The sequence below is a fragment of the Humulus lupulus genome, chromosome 7, assembly GCF_963169125.1.
Source record: "Humulus lupulus chromosome 7, drHumLupu1.1, whole genome shotgun sequence".
Classification (NCBI taxonomy): Eukaryota; Viridiplantae; Streptophyta; class Magnoliopsida; order Rosales; family Cannabaceae; genus Humulus; species Humulus lupulus.
This window is the reverse complement of record NC_084799.1, coordinates 39,333,861-39,361,118: the sequence shown is the minus strand read 5'-3', so window position 1 is coordinate 39,361,118 and position 27,258 is coordinate 39,333,861. Positions and strand designations below refer to the sequence as shown.

At 34.5% G+C, this 27,258-nt stretch overlaps 1 protein-coding gene across 2 annotated transcripts; it reads left to right on the top strand.

Moving 5' to 3' along the window:
- The first annotated feature begins 4,540 nt into the window (after nucleotides 1–4,540).
- On the top strand, nucleotides 4,541–26,777 carry LOC133791202 (DExH-box ATP-dependent RNA helicase DExH11). 2 transcript variants are annotated; one of them, XM_062229125.1, is made up of 23 exons: nucleotides 4,580–4,896; nucleotides 5,285–5,530; nucleotides 5,719–5,979; nucleotides 6,101–6,166; nucleotides 6,298–6,373; nucleotides 6,965–7,179; nucleotides 8,016–8,123; nucleotides 8,666–8,767; nucleotides 8,957–9,157; nucleotides 9,311–9,421; nucleotides 10,623–10,690; nucleotides 10,837–11,218; nucleotides 11,812–11,967; nucleotides 12,056–12,166; nucleotides 12,352–12,405; nucleotides 17,017–17,274; nucleotides 18,379–18,488; nucleotides 19,304–19,457; nucleotides 24,492–24,948; nucleotides 25,121–25,335; nucleotides 25,433–25,671; nucleotides 26,118–26,244; nucleotides 26,327–26,777. In XM_062229125.1, the coding sequence occupies exons 1-23, from the start codon at nucleotides 4,762–4,764 to the stop codon at nucleotides 26,537–26,539; spliced, it is 4,065 nt and encodes a 1,354-aa protein (XP_062085109.1). In that variant the 5' UTR covers nucleotides 4,580–4,761; the 3' UTR covers nucleotides 26,540–26,777. The 2 variants fall into 2 exon arrangements, with proteins under 2 accessions (XP_062085110.1, XP_062085109.1); XM_062229126.1 differs by lacking the exons at nucleotides 24,492–24,948; nucleotides 25,121–25,335; nucleotides 25,433–25,671; nucleotides 26,118–26,244; nucleotides 26,327–26,777 and adding an exon at nucleotides 19,586–20,068 and having other exon boundaries at nucleotides 4,541–4,896.
- The last annotated feature ends 481 nt before the right edge of the window (nucleotides 26,778–27,258 follow it).

Here is a 27,258-nt window from a genome sequence, read left to right as displayed (position 1 = left end):
CCCGCTAATTCCTCGAATGTCTCTAACATTTTCCGCTTACTTCCTAACATCTAACTAATCACCAATTATACTCCTCAATATCAAAATAGACTCCAATATATTCTCTAAATCCCCAGAATTACCCCAGGCTCGCCCCGAGCTGGGTATAAATCCCCGCCGTGACTTTTTCGCTAAACCGCTCACTAGGATCGCCTCAAGTCACAGATTACAAATATATCCACATAAGAATGTGGTCTCAACAATTTATCACAATTATTTACATTTATGCCCTCAACGGGCTAAAATTACAAATATGCCCTTCTAACCTAATCAGGGCCTACATGCATACTAATACACATAGTCATGCATCACAGATATTCAAATAATCATATAACATGCTTTTAATCATTTAATTCACATATAATCCAGTTATGCCCCTCCCGACACACTAATCAAGGCCCTTAAGCCTTATTAGTGAATTTGGGTCATTACATTAACGGTCACCTAGTCATAACTAAATATGGAATCAAATTAATGAAATCAACAATAAAAGGTTCTTGACCTAAACCTCACTTCCGGGACCTCGAATCGTACTCAAACGGTTAGTAGATTCAATCCCGAGCCTTAGGAATTGAAACCCTGAGCCAAAAACCCTCAAAAGTGCCCAAAATAGGAACCTGGAAAAAATGGATAGCGCTGTAGTGCTGCCCCCCTAGCGCCCCAGCGCTACCAGTAGAGATGAATTGCCCTGGCTAGTGCTGTAGCGCCCTCCCTTGGGCGCTGTAGTGCTAGGACCAGGCTGATTAGCCCTGGTTTTTCCTCATTCGATTTCTCCACTTTTCAACCTTCAAAACTTGATACCAAACTTCATTCAAACTCCCAAATGAACCCAAATACCCAACATACAAGTCTTAGGCATCAAAACCTAATCAACCTTTGCCAAAAACTTCCATCAATTCTCAACTATCAACTTCAAAATCCCAATTAAAACTCAACTGAAAACAAAGCAAAACCAGAGTTTTTCATGGTTAAAAACTTACCTCAAACTCAAGATGGAACCCTCTTCAATGGTGGAACACAACCCTAGACCCTCAAGGCTTGGTTTCCTAGCTTGAATCCTCAAAATGAGCTTCAAAATTCCAAAGGAAAAAGAGGAAGAAAAGTGATCGAGAGAAGAAGAAGGAGAAGCTATGTTTTTCTTAATCTTTCTACAGCTTCAATGGTTCATATATATCCTTAGGTCAAAAGACAATATTGCCCCTAGGTCATTTAATTTTCTCTTAAGGCTACCAAGGGTAAAACTGTCCTTTCTCTTCTAATCCCGTTAATCATAATTAACGTCCTTCAATTCCCGTTATTACCAATATTCTCAAATGCTAATAAATCATATCCCATTATCCTTTAATTCCCAGTAATGTACTAATCACCAAATTACCCCGAGACTTACCCCGAGCCCTGAAATTAACCCCGTTATGACAAAACTGATAACATGCATTCAAAGATCGTCTCATGCCGAATAGCTTGAACAAATCTACATTATAATGTGGTCTTATTCATAATTCACCAACATGCATGAAAATATACAAATCTGCCCTCAACGGGCCAAATTACCAAAATGTCCTTATAATGAAAAGTTGACCCATATGCATGCATTTATCATCATATAATAATACAACTCACATAATCATGCATATAATCATTTAATGGCTTAATAAATCAATTATGGCCCTTCTGGCCTCCTAATCAAGGTCCTAAACCTTATTAGGAAATTTGGGTCATTACATTTCCTTTATCTCATTTTTTTATCAAATTCACCAAGTTGTCAAGAGAACAATTTTGTGGAATTAATATGCCAGTCATTGTGTACCCTTGATGCTCGTTGTTTTCATTCCACTTGCCTCCAAATTGAACCAAAGAAGTAGTATTGTCCATACCTGCAAAATTTGCCAATATTTTATGGAGTTAGTTTGTGTTAACTGGGGAAGGTAACTGATTACCTTAATCTGTAATCACATACCTTACTGAAACATTTTATTAAATATATTGACTGTTTTACAAAGTAATTGATTACCCTATCTTACTGAATGTTTTAGCATTTAAACTTCACCAATATCAAATGATTTTTTAAAAAAATAACAAATTACAAATTCTAAAAATTTCAAGGTTCTTGATTTTTGTCTATTTTTGGTCCATGAATGTAACCATATTTGTAGGTTTAAATATATATTTTTTTCAAATTTAAAGTTCATAAATTGATTTGTTTTTTTGAAAATGGACATCATGAACTTCATCATTACCATTATAATCAATAAAATAGCTATGAAATTAATGGTTTCAGAATAAGTAGAAGAATTATGAATTTAATAGATTTGAAATTAAAGAAAATTACAGTAAAATAGGTATCGACAGAGCAAGATTTTGCAAACCTTTGTTTCTTGGATACTTTGGACGCTGGAGAAGCAAGTCGACAGAGGTGCACATCGCCGGAGATGCTGAAGAGTGCAACAGAACCAATCAGATATTGCTAGAGGTGTTTCGATCCGAGTTGGGTGGAGGTTGCCGGTTGATGCTAGAATTTTTTTTATTTGTTCTTCTTGATCAAATCTTGATGCATGTCGTCGGAGGTGGAAGTGGTAGCCGGAGTTCGGGTATTGTGGCTGAAGAATCGATTTGTTGGAGAAGATTTTGATCGAGTCAAGTTTCAACAGAGGAGTTTTTGCTGTTAATTACCATAGTGCCCTCCTTTGGCTAATGTGTTTTTGTTTATTTTTGAGTTCCAATATGTGATAACTTTTCCCATAATCTAAGTTTTTTTAATTAAATTTTTCCATACAAATTAAGGAAATTTTAATTCCCATATTTTTGCACATTAATAGCTAAAAAATCATATTTATGAAAAATTCCCTTATTTTTCGACATGATAAATTATTCGAAATTTCCTAAAAATTTACAAGAAACTCTAAATAATTACAATATACAAGATCATAAAAAAATTTGCACCAAAAATACTTCTCGAACCAAAAAGTGGAAAGGGGTGTACCAGTGTACCAATTTTGAGGGGGTGCACCCTAGATTTTTCCTAAATTATATTTCTATTCGGATTATTTTATTGACATTTGGTTTTGAATGAGAGATATCGTGGCATTGACATAAAGGCCGAATGAGAATTAATGGGAGAATGGTTAAATTAGGAAGTTTCTAAATGGGAAGAGAGTAAATCATGGGTGAGTGAGTGAGTTTGTTTAAAAAAAAAAACATGGGGGAGTGAATTTAGGTGTTGTTTGGTAACACTTAAAAAAAATAGTTTTTTATTTAATTAATTAAAAATTTGACAATAAAACATAAGATGTGTTTGGTAACTTTATTTTTTTTAAAATTTTAATTAAAATTTATTAAAATTTGAAAATAAAATTATTTCACTTTCAATTTTTTTTTAAACAGTTTTCGACTTTTTTTTTCTTCTTCTCTTCTTCAAATCAACACCTCATATTGTTACACAAAAAATAAAAATAAAAGTTATCAAACATGTTTATTCTTTTTTGTTTTTAAAAATAAAAAACAAAAATAATTACCAAACATATTTTTATTTTTTAAAAATAAAGAAACAAAAATAAAATAATATTTTCATTTTTGTGTTTAAAAAATTCAAAAACATTTTTTACCAAACACAACCTTAACTTCCCTTCTTAATTTTTTTTTTTGTTGAGAAAAACCCCAAGACTCACCAGCCAAGCAAAGAGCTTGAAAAAAAGGTGAGGCTTCCCTTCTTAATTAAAACTAAAAAACACTTGCATTTCCATTTTAAATTAATATAACCTTTAAATTTAAAAATAATATAATTGTTAAATAGTTTAAAAATTGTAATCCAGTATCTATAAATATAAAAAATTACTATAACAGTGTGATAAAAAACACATAAATATAAAAAATTACTATAACAGTGTAATAAAAATACATTTTGTATATTAAGAAGTGAACATTTTCTATTATATATGCTTTTTTTGTCATTCTAAAAAAAATATGGGATTTTTATTTTGTTTACATTTGAATGACATTCTTAATTTTCTTTTATAAATATAGTTTTAAGAAAATAAGTCATAATTTAGGAATTAATTAAGTTGTAGTTTGGAAAAATATGAAAGTTAATAGATAAAAAACAGCTATATAAAAATATATTTTTAAAACTTATATTTGAAAAAGTTGTATTTATAAAAAATAGATTATTAAAAATTTACATTTATAAAAAATTTCTTAATAAATTTCAAAATGCAATTAAATTAGCCAAACGCGAATAACCCAAGCCAATACGTGATATTTTATTTTATAGGATGTTGAATTTAATTATTTATAAACTAGACCAAATTTAAATTCAAATAATAAATCAATACATCCATTTAAATTTTAAAAAACAAAAATAATTCATTTAAAAAAAACAAAAATAATAATAGATAAAATTTTAAATTCAATTTAATGTGATGTTGGCAATATCCCTATAAATAGTTCGACTTGAGTGATACCTTCAAGATGACGTAATACTAATAGAAGAGCCGGTTGTCGCATCTATAAGTTCAACCGACTCAAACGAACAAAGGGAGTCAGAGAGAGTGAGAGTGGGCCACATCTCTGCTTCTTTACTTCCCAACTTAATTAACCAAACACACACACATCCCTTTTTATTTTCTCAAACCCGCGAAAAGCTTTCCAAAATCTTAAACCAAAAAAGAAAAAAAAAAACTCAGAACGAAACCTGGAAAGCAACGATTTCCAAGGCACACAACTCAGATGGACCCGATTAAAGCAGCGAACGAACTAAATTATCGGGTCGGGTTCTCCGGCCACAGTGGTCACCTCAGGCTCGAGCCTCTCTCTACTGTGGAGCGTTCTAACCCCGTCAAGTCGCTCCCCGATTTCATATTGGTTCGCTTCTCCACTTCTCTCAATTCTTCACTTTGGGCTTCGTGCGTTTATTTATTGAAAAAAAAAGTTTTTTTTTTGAATTTGTTTGGCTCTAGGGCTTCCAAAACTTTGACTTTGAATGGTTCTTATTTGATTTGTTGTTACTATATCTTTGGAGTTTGTAATGCATTAGAAAGCTGAATTGGAAATATCAAATTTGATGCTTTAATATAAATTATTATGATAATGGGCCATTTCTGTTATTTTTGGAGCTATGTTACTAGTCCTTCCTTTTTTAAAAAAAAATATATATATATATATATTTATTTGTAATTTATAATATGTTTGGGAGGGCAGAGCTGTTTCAATTTCTAACAATATACTTTATCTCTGAACGTTAATTTTTCAGCCACCTGCATTTCCCAAGGAAACACCTGAATCAATAAAATCTTATGTAGAAGAGAAGTATCTCTTGCCGAGGCTGGACTCTGAATTATTTTCACCGGAAAAGGCTGGAAGGCAGTGGGATTTTGACTGGTTTGACAGGGCAAAAATACAGTTGGAGCCATCATTGCCGCGCAAGGTTATAATTCCCACATGGGAATTACCCTTTAGACGTCCAAAGCAAGGAAGATGGGAACCAGGCTCTCTGCAGGTATGGAGGAGCATAGTTTAGAACTTGTGTTTAAACAATACCCGTCTTCTTTGGAACAGGAATTCTTTTATGAACTTACATGAAAATTAAAATCAGTGGGATTCTACTGTTTATCTTTATCTGTCATTTGTGGCACCAATTTGGATATAAACCCTTCAAAAGAAATTTTATGGCTTATTTCATTTTAGGTGGATGTATCAGAGTTAACAGTAGAAGCTCAAGAATCTGGTTCATTGCCCCGCATGAATGGTACTGCGAAGGATTTTCTAAGAGGAAGCATTAATAACCGCCCTTTTCGTCCAGGTGGTTTGGATGATTCCCAATCCTTAGAAAGGGTTCTACCTGATGGTGCTTCCAATGGTGAATGGGTTCGTGAACTTCTTAATGGTGGCCCTTCTCAGACTATTCCTCCGGGCTTTAAGCAAGGATTAGAACTTGGTGAACTTAAGGTTAATTTTCTTTTTATGTAGATTAAGAAGCTGTAACAATATACTATCTATTTTGTCATATATTATACCATCTTGGAAAATCTAACATTACTAACCTAGTGATGTTTAAACATTTCTGAAGGCTTATCCTTGTGCATGGAATGTTAACAAGGATCAAACTTTGATAAAGAATACAGAAGAAAACCAGGTCAGTTATCCTATTCTGGTTCATATATTAGATTTATATTTCTTAGCTGGAACTTGCTAGTGTTATAGAATATAGTTGCTCTACTCATCTCACGTTTTGTCAACATTCTTATGTATTGCTGCCATTTGCAGACTGAATTATCTGTACAGTTTGACGACTTATTCAAAAAGGCTTGGGAAGAGGATATCACTGAATTTGTAGAAGATGGTACAAATGCTATGCCATTTCATTCATTTCATGTGTGAACTTTTTTTTCTTAATAAAACTATTAATTCATGAAAAAGATTCACAGATTAGCTTTGCTGCTTGAAATAATGATACCAGGATGGCTTAGTTGTGAATATATTTGTTTGATGAGTGTATGCCTTCTTGACCTTTTAGTTGAACTTGAACCTTGAATTGCAACAACTTTAATTGCAACTAACGTCTTTGAGGTTGCCTGCTCATTTTATTGAATACAAATCATAGACAAACTCTTAAACTTACAAGATTTAGGTATGAAAAAAAGAAGCTGATTTTTTTTGGGGGGCAATATGAGATTACAGATTTGAACTGGATTTGAGCTTTTTATTGGGTGAAGGATTTTGGAATAGTACATGAGGTGGCAGGACAAATTTTTTGTATGATTTAGTTGAGCTTTTTTCATACTTAAAATTGCGTTACCTGTAGCGGTCTGTGAACTTGGATTTGGTATTGGTTGGTTTATCAACATGCATTGAACTAGTTCTGGTTTCCTTTTGTTCATTTCATTCCTTTAGTTTAGCTAAAGTTGTGTTTTATATAATGTTCATTTGTCAGGAATGGAGTCTGTTAATTCTGAAGGTGAAGCAGAGTCTGTAAAGTCTGATGCTGAAGCAGAGTCTGCTAAGCCCAAAGCCGAAGCAGAAAGGGATATGCCTAGCAACGCTTCTGATACTGAATTATCTGCACTGGATGAGATTTTATCAATCAAAGCAGAAGAATTAACAACAATATTGGACAATCGCGGGGCTGGTGGAGAGCACCAGAAAGAGGTAAAAATTTGCATAGAGAGCTGCTACAAGCTAACTTCCACATATATATATACTAGATACGTATGCTTAGTTTTATTTATAGAATTTATTAATTATTTTTATTAAAATATATATTAATGTCATATAAATTTTAAATAAATATTATATTTTAATTAAATAATTTATTTATTTTTGTTTAAGTTTATGTTTGTTCTAGTTTTTTAATTTGAGAGTGACAACAAGAGATTATATATTATATGTTTAATGTAATATTAAATATTATACGTGGATTTTAAATTTAAGTTTCTTGCTAGTTTTTTTAAAATAGCAATTTGTTGCTAATTTACAGTAGATTATATTATATGTTTAATATGATATTATTTTAATAAGTAAGTTTAAGTTTAATTAAATTTTATTTAAGTTATAAGATGTATGATTTTATTATTTTTAAATAATTATCATTGTAAAATATCTAAAAAATATTATATTTTAATTTGTTTAATTATTTATTATTTTTAAATAATTATCATTGTAAAATATTTAAAAAATATCATATTTTGATTTAATTAATTATTTATTATTTTTTAAATAATTATCATTGTAAAATATCTCAAAAATATCCTATTTTAATTATTTTATTTTATTTAAATTTAAGTGTTTACAAACTATCGTTAAATGTAAGAATATTCCGTTAAAGTTAACATTAAAAAAAAATAAAAAATTGTTAAAACTAAGAATTTTCGTTATCTACACACTTATTATATAGAAGAGATATATATATTTTTTGAAGACTTACTTCTTTGACTGCATGCTATTAATTTTTATTATAAGTTTATAACTAGTTCGTACATTTACAGGCCTGGGCTAGTAGTGGAGGCAGTGAATGGATTTCACAGCATTTTCATGAGCTTGTTCCTGACATGGCACTTGATTTTCCTTTTGAATTGGATACATTCCAGAAAGAGGTATTGGTTGATAAAGTTCTGTTTTTCTAAACTCTATCTGGGTAACTTGGTCATGGTTGGATTAACATGCTTGTGTAGGAACTTAATTATTTGCGCTAGTTTACAAAGCAATTTCAGAACTCTTTTTCTGGGTTCAAATTTCGTTAACTAATGTTCTACAACTTCAGTGGCAGAAATGATACGTTTTAGTTTAATTATTGTGTCATTTTGTCTCTGTCATGATTTATTGGGCTTGACAAGGTTTGGAGATCTATTTTTACTGTAGTCAAGTCATTGAAAAATTTAAAGTATCAAAATTTTTATTATATGAATTATAATGGCAATTTCTTAGCTTCTTATTGTTCTTCATATGACTAAGATATGGTATTACTTCTACTTCATGGAGATGTCATTGCAATTCCCAAGTTGTAATATATGTTGGATACATATTCTATGTGTTTATTTCAAATGATATTTCCAATTTTTCTTATCACTGCAATAATGTACTGCGTGTTGTTTCAACCTAAATAACCATTTCCTCGTTTGTTATGTAATACCTACAGGCTATCTATTATCTTGAAAATGGGGAGTCTGTGTTTGTAGCTGCTCATACGTCAGCGGGAAAGACAGTTGTTGCAGAGTATGCATTTGCTTTGGCATCAAAAGTATGACATGCATTCTTGAGTTGCTTTAATTACAAGTTCATTTCTGATAAGGAAAACAAATTAGTTGAATGAGCTATGTCTGTATATTTTCATTCTTCAGATTTTATCAGTGCCTTCTCTGGTTGTTTGCAATGCGATTCTTTAGTTATACATACTTTTCAATGCTGATATTAAACTTGTTTCATGCAGCATTGTACTAGAGCTGTCTATACTGCTCCAATTAAAACCATAAGCAATCAAAAGTATAGGGATTTCTGCGGAAAATTCGATGTTGGACTTCTAACAGGTGATGTTAGCCTGAAGCCTGAAGCTTCTTGTCTTATTATGACCACAGAAATATTAAGGTCAATGCTGTACCGTGGTGCTGATATTATCCGTGACATTGAATGGGTAAAAAGGGATCGTTCTGTGATACTTTCCCCCCTTTTTTATTTTTATAAAAACATGTGTTTTTTTTTTCCATTTTTATTCAGAAGAATTAAATTTTCTATAACAAATTGCCAAATTGGTGATTTTTTTTTTGCTGTACGTATGTGGATATAGGTTATATTTGACGAGGTGCACTACGTCAATGATGTTGAAAGGGGTGTTGTTTGGGAAGAAGTTATCATCATGCTTCCGAGACATATTAACATTGTTCTTCTTTCAGCAACGGTAATAACTTTTCCTTGTGTGCTAAATTTACAGTGCAGTTAAAGATTCTAATAACATATAATTTTGATATCTAGGGAAATTTTAAGAAGATTTATGGATGTCATAAATATTTATCTAGAAACATATATATAAATATATATATATTTTTAATACAAATTAAAAAAATAAAAAATATTCAATAATACATGATTTGAAAGAATTCTTTCTAACAAAAATTATAAATCTAACATTACTTGTTTCATAATTACATTGCTATCAAATATAATCATGTATAACATTAAAATATATATAAAAATTTATCTTACAAACTTCTTTTCAGAGATATCAATCACGTTTTTTTTCCTTTTTTCAGAATTTTTTTTTATTAATAGAAAATCAAACCCACAGAATGGAAATTCCTCTAATATATTGACATTCCTGAGATATAATGTTGATATTTGAGAATGTTGATATAATGTCTAAGTTTTGGTTTTACACTACAAAGATGTTTGTCCTCCATCTTTTCCGATGCATCAGCTATATATCGACCAAAATATAAAATTTTCTAATCTTTGATTGCAGTAGAGTAGTGCCAAGCTATATTATTTTTTGAACTTAGGGGACTGTGGGCCAATGTTAATATTAGTTGTTCTCTAAATTATATTATTTTTATATTGCATCTTTCATTATAATATAGCTATTATATAACTTTTTATGTTAAAACTTAAGCTACAATGGTAGACCCTGGATTTGCCACCTAGACACTAGGGGTAATTTGGGTAGATTGGTATAAGGGGGTAGTCTTGGATTGTGGAGTTAGAGAATATGGCTGTAAGGGTATATAAGAATAGGTTTGGCGGAGGGAGAGGATTATGGAGAATTTGTATTGAGTGGAGCCTTTGTTCTTGGGGAGAGTCGGAGGTCTATTGCATACAGGCCATTTGTTTGTATCTTTTTTTCTATTCTTAGTGAATACACATAAGCAGTTCAACTATAATTCCATTGTCTTGTTTCTATTATTTTGTTATTTGTGTGTGTGATCCTACTGGTGCCTATTAATCTTCCATTGCCATATGGCTATAATAAAACTTTTCGTGTAAAAGTAAAGCTACAATGAAGATACTTACGTGATAAAATTCTGCATGGGTCCATTTGGCCGGTCCTCTTTTAACTCTTTGTTGTGGCTGCTTCTGAACGTGAGATATTTGTTACCAATTTGCAGGTACCAAACACTGTTGAGTTTGCAGACTGGATTGGACGGACAAAGCAAAAGCAAATTCGTGTTACTGGGTTAGTACTTAGTGGTGGTTCTTATAATTTATCTGATTTTTTTCTTTCTTGAGAATTTCGAAGTTTTCAATTGTTTTCATTCTTCCTCAAGTTTTCTACGATACAGTAAAAATTAATGCACTCCCCTTGTTTTGTTATGTTTTTAGGACAACAAAAAGACCAGTCCCTTTGGAACACTGCATATTTCACTCTGGAGAACTTTACAAGATATGTGAGAGTGAAACTTTTATGCCTCAGGGACTGCAAGCTGCTAAGGATACATTGAAGAGAAAAAATATGACTAGCAGCAGTACTGGTCCTTCTGGATCACACAGTGGAGGTTCAGCAGCTTTTTCTCAGAAACGTGAAAGTGTTACTCGGGGAAAACAGAACAAACATTTTGGTTCTCACAGTTCTGGAAACTACTATGGTAGTGGTGGTGGGAGTCAAAATAATGGCAATGGCTACAACAGTTGGGGTTTAAGAAGATCAGATGCTTCTTTGTGTTTGTCACTTATCAATAAGCTCTCAAAGAACTCTCTGTTACCTGTATGTCTGAGTATAATTTTCTTGAGTATATCTTTGCGACATCGGTTGGAGCTCATAGAATTCTCATTAGTTGCAATTTAGATTTGATAAGTAGGAGAGTTCATAGATTATGTAAACAAAAAAATTGAGATGATTGACTAAAACCGAAGATAAAAGAACATAAAAGCGTTAACCAGAGGAAAAGGGATTTTCTAAAAGCATAAGCATTTACGCGATATTATTTAGTTTTGTCATTGTAAAACACTTTTACTTTCTCTAACCTAAAGCTTGGCCTTGCATTTTTTATTTTATCATGATTTAATGTGCTGTTAATATTCTAGCAAAAGACTAAGATAAAGTCCACTGTTGGTGCTGCCAGCTGTATGATCTTTTGCCAAGTAGCTTAATTTAATGAGTCCAGTCTCCCATTTAATCAATTAGTGCTTATTATTATGTTAGTATATAATTTTTAAAAAAAAAAACTTGAGGTGTTAATTTATTACACACAGTTATTCTTATTATTTTGTCCCCTTTAATAAATTATTTTTTTTATTAGAAAATTGGAATTTCATTTTGTTTAACTTCTAAACATCTCTCTCTTAACTTGTGCCTAGGTGGTTATATTCTGTTTCTCAAAAAACAGATGTGATAAATCGGCCGATAGTATGACTGGAACTGATCTCACCAGTAGTTCTGAGAAAAGCGAGATTCGTATTTTCTGCGACAAAGCATTTTCACGTCTCAAGGGATCAGACAGGACATTGCCACAGGTGTAGTAATTGGTAGCATACTAACAATTTTTTTTTGGTACAGTTCTTGGGCTTAAGATATAAAAATATAGATATAATTTTCATGCAGGTTGTCAGAGTTCAAAATCTTCTTCACAGAGGCATTGGTGTGCATCATGCAGGGCTGCTGCCAATTGTCAAGGAAGTTGTTGAAATGCTTTTTTGCCGTTGTGTGATCAAGGTAAATTTATTACTTAAATAGACTCTTTCAGTGCTGTGTTTATATTTATATATGTGTGTTTTTGAAAGGACCAATGGATGGTTGATAAGTTTTATGCAAACACGAGCTGAACTTTTTTGGGATGTTATTGTCACTTGTTATTAAGCCTTTTTGGCTGTTGCTAATTTTATTTATTCTTTTTGTAGGTTTTGTTTTCAACTGAGACATTTGCAATGGGAGTAAATGCCCCAGCAAGAACAGTAAGTCTTGTTCTGATTTGTTGTGTGCATTATCAGAACATATTCTACTATGATGAATCTATTCCTGTAATTGTTATTATTAAACTGGTACAATTTTATAACAGATGCAACTTTGTTTTGTATAGCTAGATAGCTTAGGATGCGATTTCTCATTTCTTAATTTAACGTTTTCTAGTTGAATTTTCCACTATAGACTTCCAATCTTCTATTTCTGATAATGATATGTAGTAGAAAAATATAAAGGAATATCCTTTAAATAGGCTGAGTACAAAATGTATATTCTAGGTATAAACTAATTTACATTAATTACACCTTAGTTGTAAAGTACTAACTAATGAGCTGTAAAACACTAACTAATGATTCAGATTATTTCTACACCCTCCCTCAAGCTGGTGCATACAAGTCCCACATGCCCAGCTTGCACACTTGCTCATCAAAACTTTCTTTTGATAATCTTTTTGTTGGTAAATCAGCAGCTTGTTGTTTGCTTGGCACATAAACGACACATGGTTTTTTTTCTTCAATTTTTTCTTTTATGAAATGACGGTCCACCTCCACATGTTTGGTTCTATCATGATGAACTGGAATATGTGCTATATTAATAGCTGATATATTGTCGATATATTGTTTCAAAGGATTCGCTCTTTGAAGTTGTAGTTCTTCAAGAACTTGTTTGGTCCAGATCAATTCACATACTCCTTGAGCAAGAGCTCTAAGCTCAGCTTCAACACTGTTTCTTGCGACAACAGGTTGTTTCTTTCTTCTCCAAGTAACAAGGTTTCTCCATACCTTGGTACAATATCCAAATGTTAATCTTCTGTCCTCAATTGAACCTGACCAGTCTACATCAGTGAAAGCTTCTATGCCGCTTTCTCTATTTTTTCTGAACAACAGACCTTTTCCAGGTGTCTTCTTTAGGTACTGTAATATCCTGTAAACTGCCTCCAAGTGTTCTTTTAAAGGGTTGTGCATATATTGACGGACCAAGCTAACTGCAAAGGCAATGTTAGCTCTGGTGTGAGACAAATAGATCAATTTTCCCACTAGTCGTTGATACATCCCTTTGCCTACAAGTTTCTCCTTTTCTTTCTTCTTGTACTTCCCCTTGGGTTCCACTGGTGTTGCTGCTGGTTTACATCCGAGCATACCAGTCTCTTTGAGTAGATCAACAACATACTTATGTTGAGAGACTGAAATCCTTTGCTTGGTTCTTGCAAACTTCATACCCAGAAAATATCTCATCTGACCAAGATCTTTTACCTCAAAATCTTGGGCTTGTACTCTTTTAAGCTCCTCCATTCTATTAAGGTCATTTCCCGTTAGAATCATATTATCAACATAGAATAAGAATTACAATCTTACCATCTTGTGAATGTTTGAAGAATAGAGTATGATCTGACTGACCTTGTTTGTACCCATGCTTCTTGATCACTTGATTGAACCTCTCAAACCATGCTCGTGGTGACTGGTTCAAGCCATAGAGAGATTTCTTTAAGTGACATGTTCTTTCTTTTCCATATTTTCCTTTGAGGCTAGGAGGAATCTTCATATAGACCTCTTCCTCTAAATTTTCATTTAGAAAGGCATTCTTAATATCAAGTTGCTGCAATGACCAATCAAGATTAGCAGCTATTGATAGGAGAATTCTTATTGTGTTTAGTTTTGCCACTAGTGCAAATGTCTCTATGTAGTCCACCCCGTAAATTTGAGCGAACCCCTTTGCAATCAGTCTCACCTTGTATCTTTCTATAGTACCATCAACTTTTTCACTGTGAATACCCACTTGTATCCTACCACATGCTTGTCTTTTGGCTCAGCAACTATTTTCCAGGTAGCATTTTTTTCCAACGCCCCTATTTCCTCTTCAACCGCTTTCTTCCACTCAGGAATGGATAAAGCTTCATCAATATTCTTTGGAATAATAGTCTCCTCAATTTTGGCAGCAAAGACTCTGAATTTTGGTGTGATTCGGCTGTAGCACACATACTTAGATATAGAATGTAAAGTACAATTCCTCACTCCCTTCCTTTTTGCAATGGGCAGATCTGATTCTATCACACTCGAACTGGAATTAGAATCAAATGAAATTGGACTCAAAGAATCACTTACATTGGGATTTGTCACTAGATCAGACTCATGGAAGACGAGATCTGTAGCTAGCGGTATTACTTGATGTTTATCCCGTCGTCTAGTATAAACCAACAACTCTTTTTTTGCATTTATTCAGCCTGTCTTTTCCATTTCAGAAGTGTTTTGTTCAGAATTCAGCACAGAGTTAGACTCAATTGGCAGATTAGACTCAGTTGGCGGATTAGACTCAATGGGTGGACTAAATTCAGGTCCTATCATTGGTAAACAGGTATCTCAGCAGTGAGTATCCCTAACAATCCCTCCCTGAAGTGAAGTATTGGGATAAAAATGTTGCTCTTCATTGAATGTGACATCTGATGAGACACTAAGGCGACGAGTGAGAGGGTTGTAACATTTGTAGCCCTTTTTGGTGGAAGAATACCCAAGGAAAATACACTTTTGAGAACGAGGATCAAGTTTGGTATGATTAGGTCCTAAAACATGAACATAGGTTGTACAACCAAACGTTTTTAGTGGAATATCTAAGAGTAGGTGAGTCTGAGGATAAATCTTAAGAAGAGAAGAAATTGGAGTTTGATATGGTAAGACACGAGAAGACATTCTATTGAATAAATAATCTGTTGTGAAAACAACTTCTCCCCAAAAAATCTTAGGAACACAAGTAGTAAACATGAGAGCCCTAGCAACTTCTAACAGATGTCGATTTTTCCTTTCAGCAATTTCATTTTGTTAGGGAGTATGAACACATGAACTCTTATGGACAATGCCATTAGAGATAAGATAATCACCTAAGATTGAATTAAAATATTTTGTACCATTATCAGTGTGTAGAACTTGGAGATTAACTTGAAATTGATTTTTAATCATAGAATGAAATTTTTTGAAGGTGACAACGACATCAGATTTGTCTTTTAAAAGAAATACCCAAGTTAAACGAGTATGATCATCTATAAAGGATATAAACAAGCGGGTATTAGAGATATTTGTAACGCGGGATGGCTCCCACATGTCACTATGAATAAGAGTGAAAGGATGAGATGCCTTATAGGGGCGAGAATGAAAAACTCTTCGAGTATGTTTTGCAAATTGACACACTTCACATTTGAACATGTTCAAGCGTTTGTTTTTAAACAGACTAGGAAACAGATGTTTCAGATAGGGAAAACTAGGATGTCCTAATCGGTAATGCCATCTCATAATATCAATATTAGAAGCAGTACAACCAGAATGCAACCTTTTATTACCTTGAGCAGATGAAGGGTTAACATCAAAGTAGTACAACCCGCTACATTCTCTTGCACTTCCAATCGTCTTCATTGAGGACAATTCCTGGAAATCACAATGTAAGGGTGAGAATTTTGCAATACAACCTTGATCAAGGCTAAGTTTGCTAATTGAGAGGAGATTACAAGATAGATTCGACACATGGAGGACATTTATAAGAGTAACGAGAGGAGATAGATAAACAGAACTTTTACCAGCCACAATTGATAGAAAGCCATCAACAATTTTTATTTTACTAGTATCTGGACAAGGACTATATGTAATGATCTGATTAGATTGACCGGTCATGTGGTCAGTTGCGCTGGAGTCGATGATCCATGGCGAAGTTTAAGCATTAAACACAACAGAAGTGTTTGGAGTGGAGAAAAATCTCGGAGAGTTCAGATCTGGTGCGGAAGTCGACTTGAGCAACCTATGGAGTTGAGCAATTTGATCTGTGGTGAAAGGGAATGTGTCACGTTGAGCACCCATCATAGCGTACCAAGTGGTGTCGGGATCAGTTCGAGAAGTGACCATGGTTGATTTTCAATGGTCTGAATAAAAAAATTTGAACAAACCAAAAAAGGATAACAAGGGCAAGAACACGTCGAGACGAGTAGAACTACAGATGAATGAAGCCAAGGAAGAGGATGTCGAAAAAATGGTCGTTGGAGGCTGCACGCATCGACGTGTGGTAGAGAGGATAGCGCTGGAAGCGGCGCGTGGGGCTCGTGCGCGGCTCTATTGGGCATTGGATTTTGGGGTTGCGCTGATCGGAAGCTGGGCAAACTCCCTGGGTCGGAGGTGAGAATAGACAAACACTCCAAAGTAGTTTCTAAAATTTGAACCTTAAGAGTACCAAACCTTAATTAATTTTTTTTTAAGAAAGGGCTAAGGAAAAAATAATTTTTTTTCTTTCTAATTTTTTAGTTTCTAAAGCTCTGATACCAAGTGGAAAAATATATTCTTCATTGTTATTTTCATTTCTAAAGGAATAACCTTTAAATAGACCGAGTACAAAAGGTATTTTCTAAGTATAAATTAATTTACATTAATTACACCTTAGATGTAAAACACTAACTAATGAGCTGTAAAACTCTAACTAATAATTCCGATTATTTCTACATATGTATTTAAACATTTCGGCCATAAGCAGTTTCTACAACTTTTTATTGAGGATTTTCAACTGTTGAATGTACATCTAGTTGCATACTTGACATTCTCGACATTCTCGTTTTGGATTTAAATAATTTGCAGGTTGTTTTTGATACATTAAGGAAATTTGATGGCAAAGAGTTTAGAACATTACTACCTGGGGAGTACACTCAAATGGCAGGTCGAGCAGGGAGAAGAGGTCTTGATAAAATTGGTACTGTTGCCGTACTGTGCCGTGATGAAATCCCAGAAGAGAAGGATTTAAAACCTGTTATAGTTGGAAGTGCAACTAAGCTGGAGTCTCAGTTTCGGCTGACTTATATTATGATCCTACATCTCCTTCGTGTTGAAGAATTGAAGGTAAGTTAGAAATTCTTAATTCTTGTTATTTTTACTTTTCTATTTTTTCAGATGGAAGGAGAGATAAAAAAAATGGATAAAAAGAATTTGACATTTTTTTAAATAAAGAAGTAATCGGCTTAAGAAGTTAAGATAAAAGCAGGTTAGTAATCTGTATAAATTTATTTGATCATGAGAGTAATTAATATGTTAAAGCCTCAACGTAAATTTATCAGAAGTAACTTTTTTTTTTAAGAAAAGGAGAAAAACATGGATAGCAGAATTTGAGAATTTTTTTGAGAAGTAATTGGCTTGAAATAGAAAAGCAGTTTTGATTCATCTTAAATTCTATTAACTTATCAAGTTTGAAAACTTAAATGGTGTCAGCAAATATTATTGAAGCAAGTTATTACTAAATTTCTTATCCTCTTAGTGATTTTGCATTTTTTTTAAGAAAATATTTAAATTGAGGTTTTAACCTATTGATTACTCTTATGAACAAACAAATTTAGATGTTTCTAAGTGTGTTGTGAAAGTAAATTGTGTTACTTTTTTGTATTAATCTTTATCTCATCAAGTTTTTACTTGCTTATTATTATTTACCTGAACATTTTTTTTACTGCGAAAATATCTAACTGGGTTTGGGTGAGAAAATGCAGTTATCCCTCTCATTTTCCCAAATGACATAAATACCCCTTAGAATAGTGCATAAATATATGAACTTTTCCCCCACAATAAAATTCCTCCCTGACCCATTTACGCACTCACATCATTTGAAGTAATACAAATTTTACCTCTCCGTGTAACTTGGAAAAATCAAGAAAGAAATTCTTATAAAATCAAGATAAGTTTTACCCAAACACTATCAGTTTACCCAAAAAGGGGAATAAATAAATAAACAAAGAAATCTATTTTTCCCCCCTCTTTTACTCCCCACTGGTTTTTTTCCCATCAATTTTGGTTGCAAGTATAAACTAGAGCTTTTTTTTCTTCAAGTCAATTTAGAACAAATTAGAGAGAGGATTGATGATTTTGATTGATTCGTTAATTTACTATGTTGAAAATTTTCTAAAGTTATGTCTGAGTTGAAGATTGTCTCAAACTTTTCGGGATCCATCACTGCAGGTAGAAGACATGTTAAAAAGAAGTTTTGCTGAATTTCATGCTCAGAAGAAACTACCAGAACAGCAACAACTTCTAATGCGAAAGCTTGCTCAGCCTACCAAAGCAATAGAGTAAGTCAAATTGAATGGTTACTGTTATGTCTGTTGAATAACTGATAAGGTGTCATTTGCAACTAGAGTTATTAGTCTTATCTGCCTAGACTTTTTGTTATAGTAAGAGAGCTTTGCAGTCTCAAATGCAAACCTTATAGTTGATTTCTTATATGGTGATGTGGGAAAATGTTTCGACTCATTTATTGTTGACTTTATTCCAAACCTACTTGTGATTTGTGAGGATACTTATTGGTGACAAGGATATAGTGATTTTTGTTTTAGAACACCCTGCTTTCATAGTATTATTATATACAAGTTATGCAAGCACTTCATCTAAGGGTATGTTTAGTTGGGAGTAATGAAAATAGATAAATGAGAGTAGAATGGAAATGAGAATAGGAATAGGAATGGAATAAAAATTAATAGGAGTTATGCATTGAATAGATGAATGGGAATAAAATGGAAATGAGAATAGGAATAGGAATAGGAATGGAATAAAAATTAATAGGAGTTATGCATTGAAATGACCTTTCCATTTATTTTTGGGTGGAAAAGCCATTATGCTGAAATGGTGAAAAGTCATTCCAATAATTTAGTCTCTAACCACACAAGAAAGGAATGAATCAATTCCCCCCAATCAAATGGGGCCTCAGTTTTCTTAGTGTTGCTTATGCATGCTTCATTTTGGAATTTCAAGTGGCATTTTAATGTGGATCATGTAATAAATTATTAAGTTGATTATATTTTTTCATACTTGCAATAATTATAATTTGTGATAAATGAGCAAATATTATTTTGTTGAGGGATTGTGAACCATGGTTGTTTGACTGTAGATGCATAAAAGGTGAACCAGCCATTGAGGAATATTATGAGATGTACTCAGAAGCTGAGAGTTATGACAAAAAAATATCAGAGGCTGTCATGCAACATACCACTGCCCAGAGTTTACTTACTCCTGGAAGAGTGGTAGTCATGAAATCACAATCAGTGAGTCCCTTTACATGTTTTTGCACTAGTCTTGTCATATTCTGTAACGTCAACTTATAAAGTACAGTTAATTAATTAATTAAGGCGTGTGATTTCTCTCTCTCTCTCTTCCCATGGCTCGGAAGAAGAAAGGGTTATCGAAGCCGGTGGTGGTTTCCGATGAGGTGGTGGAAGACCTCCCTTCGATCCAAGATGAGGGTCCTGTAATGTTTCCTGATGATGTGTTTCATGACCCGTGTGACGAATTGGAGCTGGAACGAGGTGTGGAGTTGAATCGTGTTGGATGTTTGAATCGCTCCTCTCCTAAAGCTGCGAGTTGGGCTGAGGAGGCTGAGGGTTTTGAATTTCAGAGGTCAGCTAAGGACGTATGGAGTAAATTCAAGTCGAATCAGGTACTTACCCCGTCTACTCGTCTAAATTACACTGCACCGTTGAAGATGGGTGATCAATTTGTGGCTCGGTTAGACATGGAGGAGGTGGAGACTGAAGCCTCGTTCTGGAAGAATGCGATTGTTTGCATTGTTTTGGGTGCTAATCCACCTTTTAGAGTTTTTGAAGGGTTTGTCAAGCGAATTTGGGTGTTGATAAGATAGTTAGAATGCACTCAGGCTTTACCCTTGTTAACTTCAGGGATGAAGCTACTCGGGATCTGATTTTGGAAACGGGAGTCATACATTTTGATAAAAAACCGGTGGTTCTTCGTCCTTGGACACCAGATATGGACTCAGTGAGAATGGTCAAGTCGGTACCGGTTTGGATTCGACTGAATGGTTTGGGTCTGCAATACTGGGGAAAAAATAGTCTCAGTGCTATGGTGAGTACAATAGGGAGGCCGGTTATGGTGGATAAAGTGACGCAAAGTAGATCAATGGTGAAATATGCTAGAATTTTGGTAGATATGGAGATTTCGGACCACCCTCTGAAATCCATTTCTTTTATCAATGAAAGGGATCAACTAGTTGAACAGTTGGTGGAGTATGAATGGCTTCCCTCTAAATGTGCTGCTTGTTCTAATTTAGGTCATGTTTTGGCTAATTGTAACAAGAGTAATGGTTTGAGTTGGAAGAAGAAATCTTCTGTTGAGAATGGAGATCAATTAGATAAGGAAAAAATTAATTCTGAGGAGATGATTCAACAGCCTCCGGGGGCTGTTAGTTCTGTTTCTAAAAAGGTTAATTCCTCAAGTTATGATGAGAAGGAGAGGTCCAGTCGTTCTCTAGAGTTAAAGGACTCCAAAATCAGTTGTGATGTTCAGCAAGGTGGTACAGGGAAGTCTGTTGATACTGGGATCTGGATTACTCCCAAGAAGAGAGGTTCTAGACAGGGTATGGCAGATGTGCTCAAGTCAGACAAAGCTCTAGGAAAGGCTATATCCGGGAATGGTTATGAAGTATTAAAGGATACTGGGGTTGGTCCTTTGGTTACAATATCTAACACAATTAAGTGATGGAAGTTTGTAATATGTTGGGGTGGAATGTGAGGGGTATGAATAAAAGAGATAAACAAAATGCTATTCTTAGCATTTGTAAGGAGAATAAGGTGGGTTTTGGAGCTCTTTTTGAGACTAAGGTGAAACATGAGAAGCTTAAGGGAATTTTTGAGAATAATTTTCAGAACTGGAATTACTTTTCTAGTCCTATTGTTTCTGGTAGAATTTTAGTCCTGTGGCAAGCTAGTTTTGTGAAGGTTGATATCTTGATTGAAGATGCTCAATTGGTTCATTGTAGAGTCAGAATTAGTGGCCAGCAAACTTTGTTTTTTGCTACTGTGGTTTATGGTAGTAATTCTATGGGGGAGAGGAAAAAACTTTGGGATAAATTAGCTGGTATTGGTCAGTTAAAGTCTTCTTGGATAATCTTTGGTGACTTTAATGCCATATTTAGCTACCAAGATAGGATTGGAGGAAGACAGATCAGTGCTAAAGATATAGCTGATGCTCAAGCTTGGTTAACTTTAGGCCAAGTTGAGGAGCTTAATGGTGCTGGTGCTCAGTATACGTGGTCTAACAAGCATGAGGCTGGAGACTCTATTTTTTCTAAACTAGATAGGGTTTTTGTTAATGAGTTGTGGCTGGAAGAGTTCCCGAAAACTGTAGCTAGTTTCAAATGGGACTGCATTTCTGATCATAGTTTCTATGTGATTAGAAGTCAAGTAGTTTACAAGGTGGGTTTCATTCCTTTTCGGTTTGGTAACCATTGGATGCAGTTTAGAGGTTTCAGAGAGGCTGTTCTGCAGTGCTGGAATGCTCCAGCTGGTTCTGGTGGAGGCCTTAATAAGGTGGTCAAGAAGCTTTTTCGAGTTAAACACAATGCTGAAAAGGTTCAACAAGGAGGAGGTTGGTGATGTTGTCTTGAAATATAGGGAGGCTAAGGAGGACTTTAGTAGAGCTCAGGAGGGCAGCTAACCCGACTGATCTATCTCTGCATCAATTAGTCTCTCAAGCTCAGCACAAAGTTTCAGTTTTGCAGGTCTGTTATGCTAGTTATCTTAAACAGTAGAGTAAGATTAATTGGCTTAAGTTTAATGATGAGAATTCGAGATTCTTTCATGCATTTATGAGGAAGAGGAAGATGGATAATAGAATTACTTCCTTCTCTATTGGAGGCATCATAGAAGAAGACTATCCTAAAGTGGTTGAGCATTTTCTTTCCCACTTTAAGAATTTTATGGGGAAGAGAAGTTGGACTTCTAAAGAGATTGACAGTAACTGTATTATCCAGGGTAATCGGCTGTCTGTAGACATGCAGGTCAGTTTACTAAGACCATTTACTAAAAGAGATGTGAGGAAGGCTCTTTTTAGTATTCACGCTTGTAAAAGTCCTGGTTTGGATGGCTTTGGCTCGGGTTTCTTTAAGGGGTTATGGTCAGATATTGCCGAAGGAGCTGAATGAAACTGTGATTTCTCTTATTCCCAAGATAGCAGATCCGATCTCTGCTAGTGACTTTCGGCCTATAGCGTGTTGTAATACACTTTACAAGTGTATATCGAAGATGATTTGTTCCAGACTCTCGGAAGTGCTCCCCTTCTTGGTTCATAGCAATCAAGGGGCGTTTATAAAAAATAGAGTTCTTGCTCATAATATAATGATTTTCCAGGATCTCCTTAAGGGATACACTAGAAAGAATATTTCAGCTAGGTGTTTAATGAAGATTGATCTGAGTAAGGCGTATGACAATGTTGATTGGCATTTTGTGGGAGTTTTGCTTAAGCAACTTTGCTTCCCTTCGAGATTTATTGGCTGGATTCTAACTTGCTCAAAGGGTACTAACTATAATCTGTTATTGAATGGGAGAATTCAGGGTTCTTTCAAAGGGGAAAAAGGCCTTCGGCAAGGGGATCCTATGTCTCCCCTTTTGTTTGTGCTCGTTATGGAGTACCTTACTCGCCTTTTAGCATATTACTCTGAGAAAAACGGCTTTGGGTTTCATCCTCTGTGCAAGCATATTAGGTTAACTAACCTTTGTTTCGCAGATGATTTGATCATCTTCTGTAAAGGGAATGTCAGTTCAGTGAGTAAGATTCACGAGGCGTTCACTGTGTTTTGTGATTCTACTGGGCTGTCTGCAAATATATCTAAATCCCAGGCCTTTTTTGGAGGGGTTAAAGATCCTATCAAAGCGCAAATTCTTGAGATGCTGCAAATGGAAGAAGGATCCTTTCCGCTGAATTACATGGGGGTTCATCTTCGGCCTACTAAGTGGAAAGCTTCAGACTGTGGGGTGATTCTGGATAAGTTGAATAAGAAGCTTAATTGTTGGGCGAGTAGAAATTTGTCTTTTGCTGGTCGGGCGCAACTTATACACTCGGTCCTACTTGGTATTAGGAATTTTTGGATGAGTATATTCATACTTCCTTCCAAAATCACTGCTGCCATTGATAAGAGTTGTCGGGATTTCCTGTGGGGTTCTTATGGGAATAAAAGTAAGATGCATCTCCCTTCTTGGGAAAAGGTTTGTCTCCCTAAAAAAAAATCTGGGTGGTGTTGGCTTTCGTGAAGGTAAGAAATGGAACAAGGCATTGATGGCTAACTTCATTTGGGCGATATCTTCTAAATAAGACTGCCTTTGGGTTAAATGGATTAGTTCCATTTATCTGAAGGATTTTGACATTTGGAACGTTCGTATTAGTCCGGATATGAGCTGGTATGTTAAGAAGCTGTTGAGGCTAAGACAAGTCATTGATGAGGGATGCTTGCAGCAAGCTGTTAAGGGAGGTAAACTCACAGTCATCTGTTCATGGATTGTATCTTCTCCAGGAGAGTCTTTGAGGAGATTGGTAAGTGGCTGGGGTATTTCCACTGGCCAGATTCATATGAGGACCTTAATCAATGGTGCTTGTTCTCTAAACATAATGTGAAGTACCAGATTATTAATGCAGTGATTTCGGCTTCTTGGTACTTTATCTGGTGTAATAGAAATGGTTGTATATTTGAGTCTGCTTGTAAAATGGCCAGTAGATTAAGTATGAAGATCAAGGATACGGTTAAGCATAGAGTGTTGAGCTTGGGTACTCTTTCTCATAGGAAAAAGGATATGTATTTCCACAAGGTGGTTGAGAGCTGGTAGTGTTGTTTTGTTGTTCTGTTTTTTTTTCTGGTTGAGTTTCAGCCTGCTGGGTTGTAGCAGGTGCTTCTCTGTTTTGTAACTTTGGCTGGTTTTTGAATAAAATCTTTCTTTTGTTCAAAAAAAAAAAAAAAAACTTATAAAGTACAGTTGCAATAAGGTCAGAGGCACCGCTATTATTTTTCACGTTAAATGCTGAATCATGTACACCAAAGTGGCTATGTATGAAATTTCCGTCCTCCCTACCAGGGTTAGCCAAAGAAAATTAGTGTAAATTTACATCTGGCAGTTGGGTATTTGTTCCTACTGCTATCATGATTCATGATTGTATGGTGGTTCTGGCTTCTTGTCTTTTTCATTTCGAACCATTTTGACTAAATTTCTGTCTTTCCATTAGGGTTTCCTGGCTCTTTTTTTTTCTTTTTCTTTTTTTGGTTATGGTGTAAAATCTCTATTCTGTTATAATGGCAGGCTCAGGATCACTTGCTTGGAGTTGTCATAAAAGCACCTTCCAATAACAATAAACAACACATTGTTTTAGTTCTGAGACCTGACTTGCCATTTATTACTCCCTTGGCCAGTGGTGATTTAAAAGATACAAAAAGTGGTAATTTCTCCGAGGGTTATTATATGGTGCCAAAATCAAAACGTGCTCAGGAAGAAGAGTATTATTCTTCTGCCACATCTCGCAAAGGATCCGGTGCTATTAAAATAAAGCTACCGTACAGTGGTGTTGCAGCTGGTATGGGTTATGAGGTACGAGCTGTTGATATCAATGAGTTTTTATGCCTATGTAATAGCAAAATAAAGATTGATCAGGCTCGGCTTCTTGAAGATGCTAGCACTGTTGCTTACTCCAAGACAATTCAAGAGCTGTTGGGTAAAAAATCTGATGGAAAATATCCTCCACCATTAGATCCAGTGAAAGGTATGTCCTGTTGAAGACTAGAATAAGTGAGAAATTATTGTGGAATGAATTTACACATTTGGTTTAACACTTCAATATTGTGGTCTTTTAGTTTATAAGATTTGAAGAATCATTTAAGTTTGGGATTTTACTCACAAATTAACCTGACCTTTATGTTATTGGTTCCATTCAGATTTGAAGTTGAAAGACATGGATCTTGTCGAATCATATTACAAGTGGACAAATCTGCTGCAAAAGATGTCAAAGAACAAGTGTCATGGGTGTATAAAATTGCAGGAGCACATTAAGCTAGCAAGAGAGATAAAGAAACACAAGGAGGAAGTTGATGCACTTAAGTATGAGATGTCAGATGAAGCACTTCAACAAATGCCAGATTTCCAGGGCCGGGTACATCTACATTTTCTGCGTTCATCTGATTTCTCATGCATGCTTTATGTTAAATGAACAAGGAATCCATTTAAACTAGCCATTTGTGTTTTTTCAGATAGATGTACTGAAGGAAATTGGCTGTATTGATGCTGACCTTGTAGTTCAAATAAAAGGTCGCGTTGCATGTGAGATGAATTCGGGGGAGGAGTTAATATGTACAGAGTGTTTATTTGAGAATCAATTGGATGACCTCGAACCAGAAGAAGCAGTGGCATTAATGTCAGCCTTTGTTTTTCAGCAGAAGAATGCATCCGACCCTTCTCTCACTCCCAAGCTGTCTCAGGCCAAACAAAGGTCATGCTTCTCTTCCGCTTGATTCTTTGATATCTGAGATTAGATTTCATCTAAACACACAAAATTGATGTACATCTTTATTGGTGTCTGAAAGTTTAGATCCAACATGAATCATGAATTTTGGGAAATATGTTTGATTGCCAATAAACCTGGATTATCAGTCCATGCTGGCATTTATGTTTTTAGCAACGCTTGAGTAGAAAGTTGCAATTGCGAGGAAACTCCTTGCTATCATAATCGTGTATGAGAAATGGGGTAATTTGTTTGGGTTTTTATATCAGTGGTTAAATGTTTGTAATTATGATAATGATTCTAGGATGATGATTTTTCTACAAAAGATAAGGTAATGGTATTTGTAACTGAAATGATATGCCTATATAATTTGGGAGAACGTGTGGGTTTTAACTTGTATATAAGATGTAATTTGAGTTTTTTGTTTACTCCAGATTGTACGATACAGCTATACGACTTGGTAAGCTCCAAGCTGGGTTTGAACTTCAGATAAATCCTGAAGAGTATGCCAGAGAGAATCTCAAATTTGGTCTTGTGGAAGTGGTTTACGAATGGGCAAAGGTTTGCTTTTGTAGATTGCTTTTTTACTTGACCATACCTTTCCTGTAATGTTTCATTGCTCACTGCTTCTTTATTATGGCAGGGCACTCCCTTTGCAGACATATGCGAACTTACAGATGTTCCTGAAGGTATGATTGTGCGGACCATTGTCAGACTGGATGAGACGTGTCGTGAGTTCAAAAATGCCGCATCCATTATGGGTAATTCTGCACTCTACAAAAAAATGGAAGCTGCTTCGAACGCCATAAAACGCGACATTGTTTTTGCAGCTAGCTTGTATGTCACTGGAGTCTAACTATGTATGTCAACTTGAAGGTGTATAATTTTAGTATTATTCCTAATCCAAATGATTCTCAGTTGACTGAAGTTATTTCTGGAGATTTCATAATCTTCATCTTTTTTGTATACTAATTTCTGTCCCCTAGATTAGAGTAGGCTCATTTGTTATTGTAATAACACTCCATTGATCCCCTGCTTGTAAGCACAGGGGATGATGGTTATCAATGATAACACAATTTTTTGTATCATTTTTACGCATTTCAGTTCGAGAACCAAGAGTAGCTGGCTTATCAAATTTAATAAATTTATCTGAAAGAGTAACTACTTTAGAGGTTTAAGTTATTGAATTACTTTATATACACATGAAGTTTTTATCATTATTTTGGAAATGTAGTAGAGAGTAAGCCAATACATTTTTTTTATTTTTCTGACACCTCTTTACAGTTATACATGGACATGTTCGAATGATGATTATAACTTATAGGACAAAGAAACGGCACGTCGTTCAAAAACAACAAATGGAGTATGCAGAATCCTTATGTTTTTAGATAAATGAAATAATGTTCTCAACCTCTTATTATCATCTTTGTGATTACTTAGGTATATGAGGATATGTATAATGTTTGTATATTATTATATAAGATTATGAAAAATTCAGTAGGCTTAAAAAATTACATTTCCTCTCCCAAACAAAAATGAAACCATCAGATTATTTCTCTCTATGTTTTTTAAAAT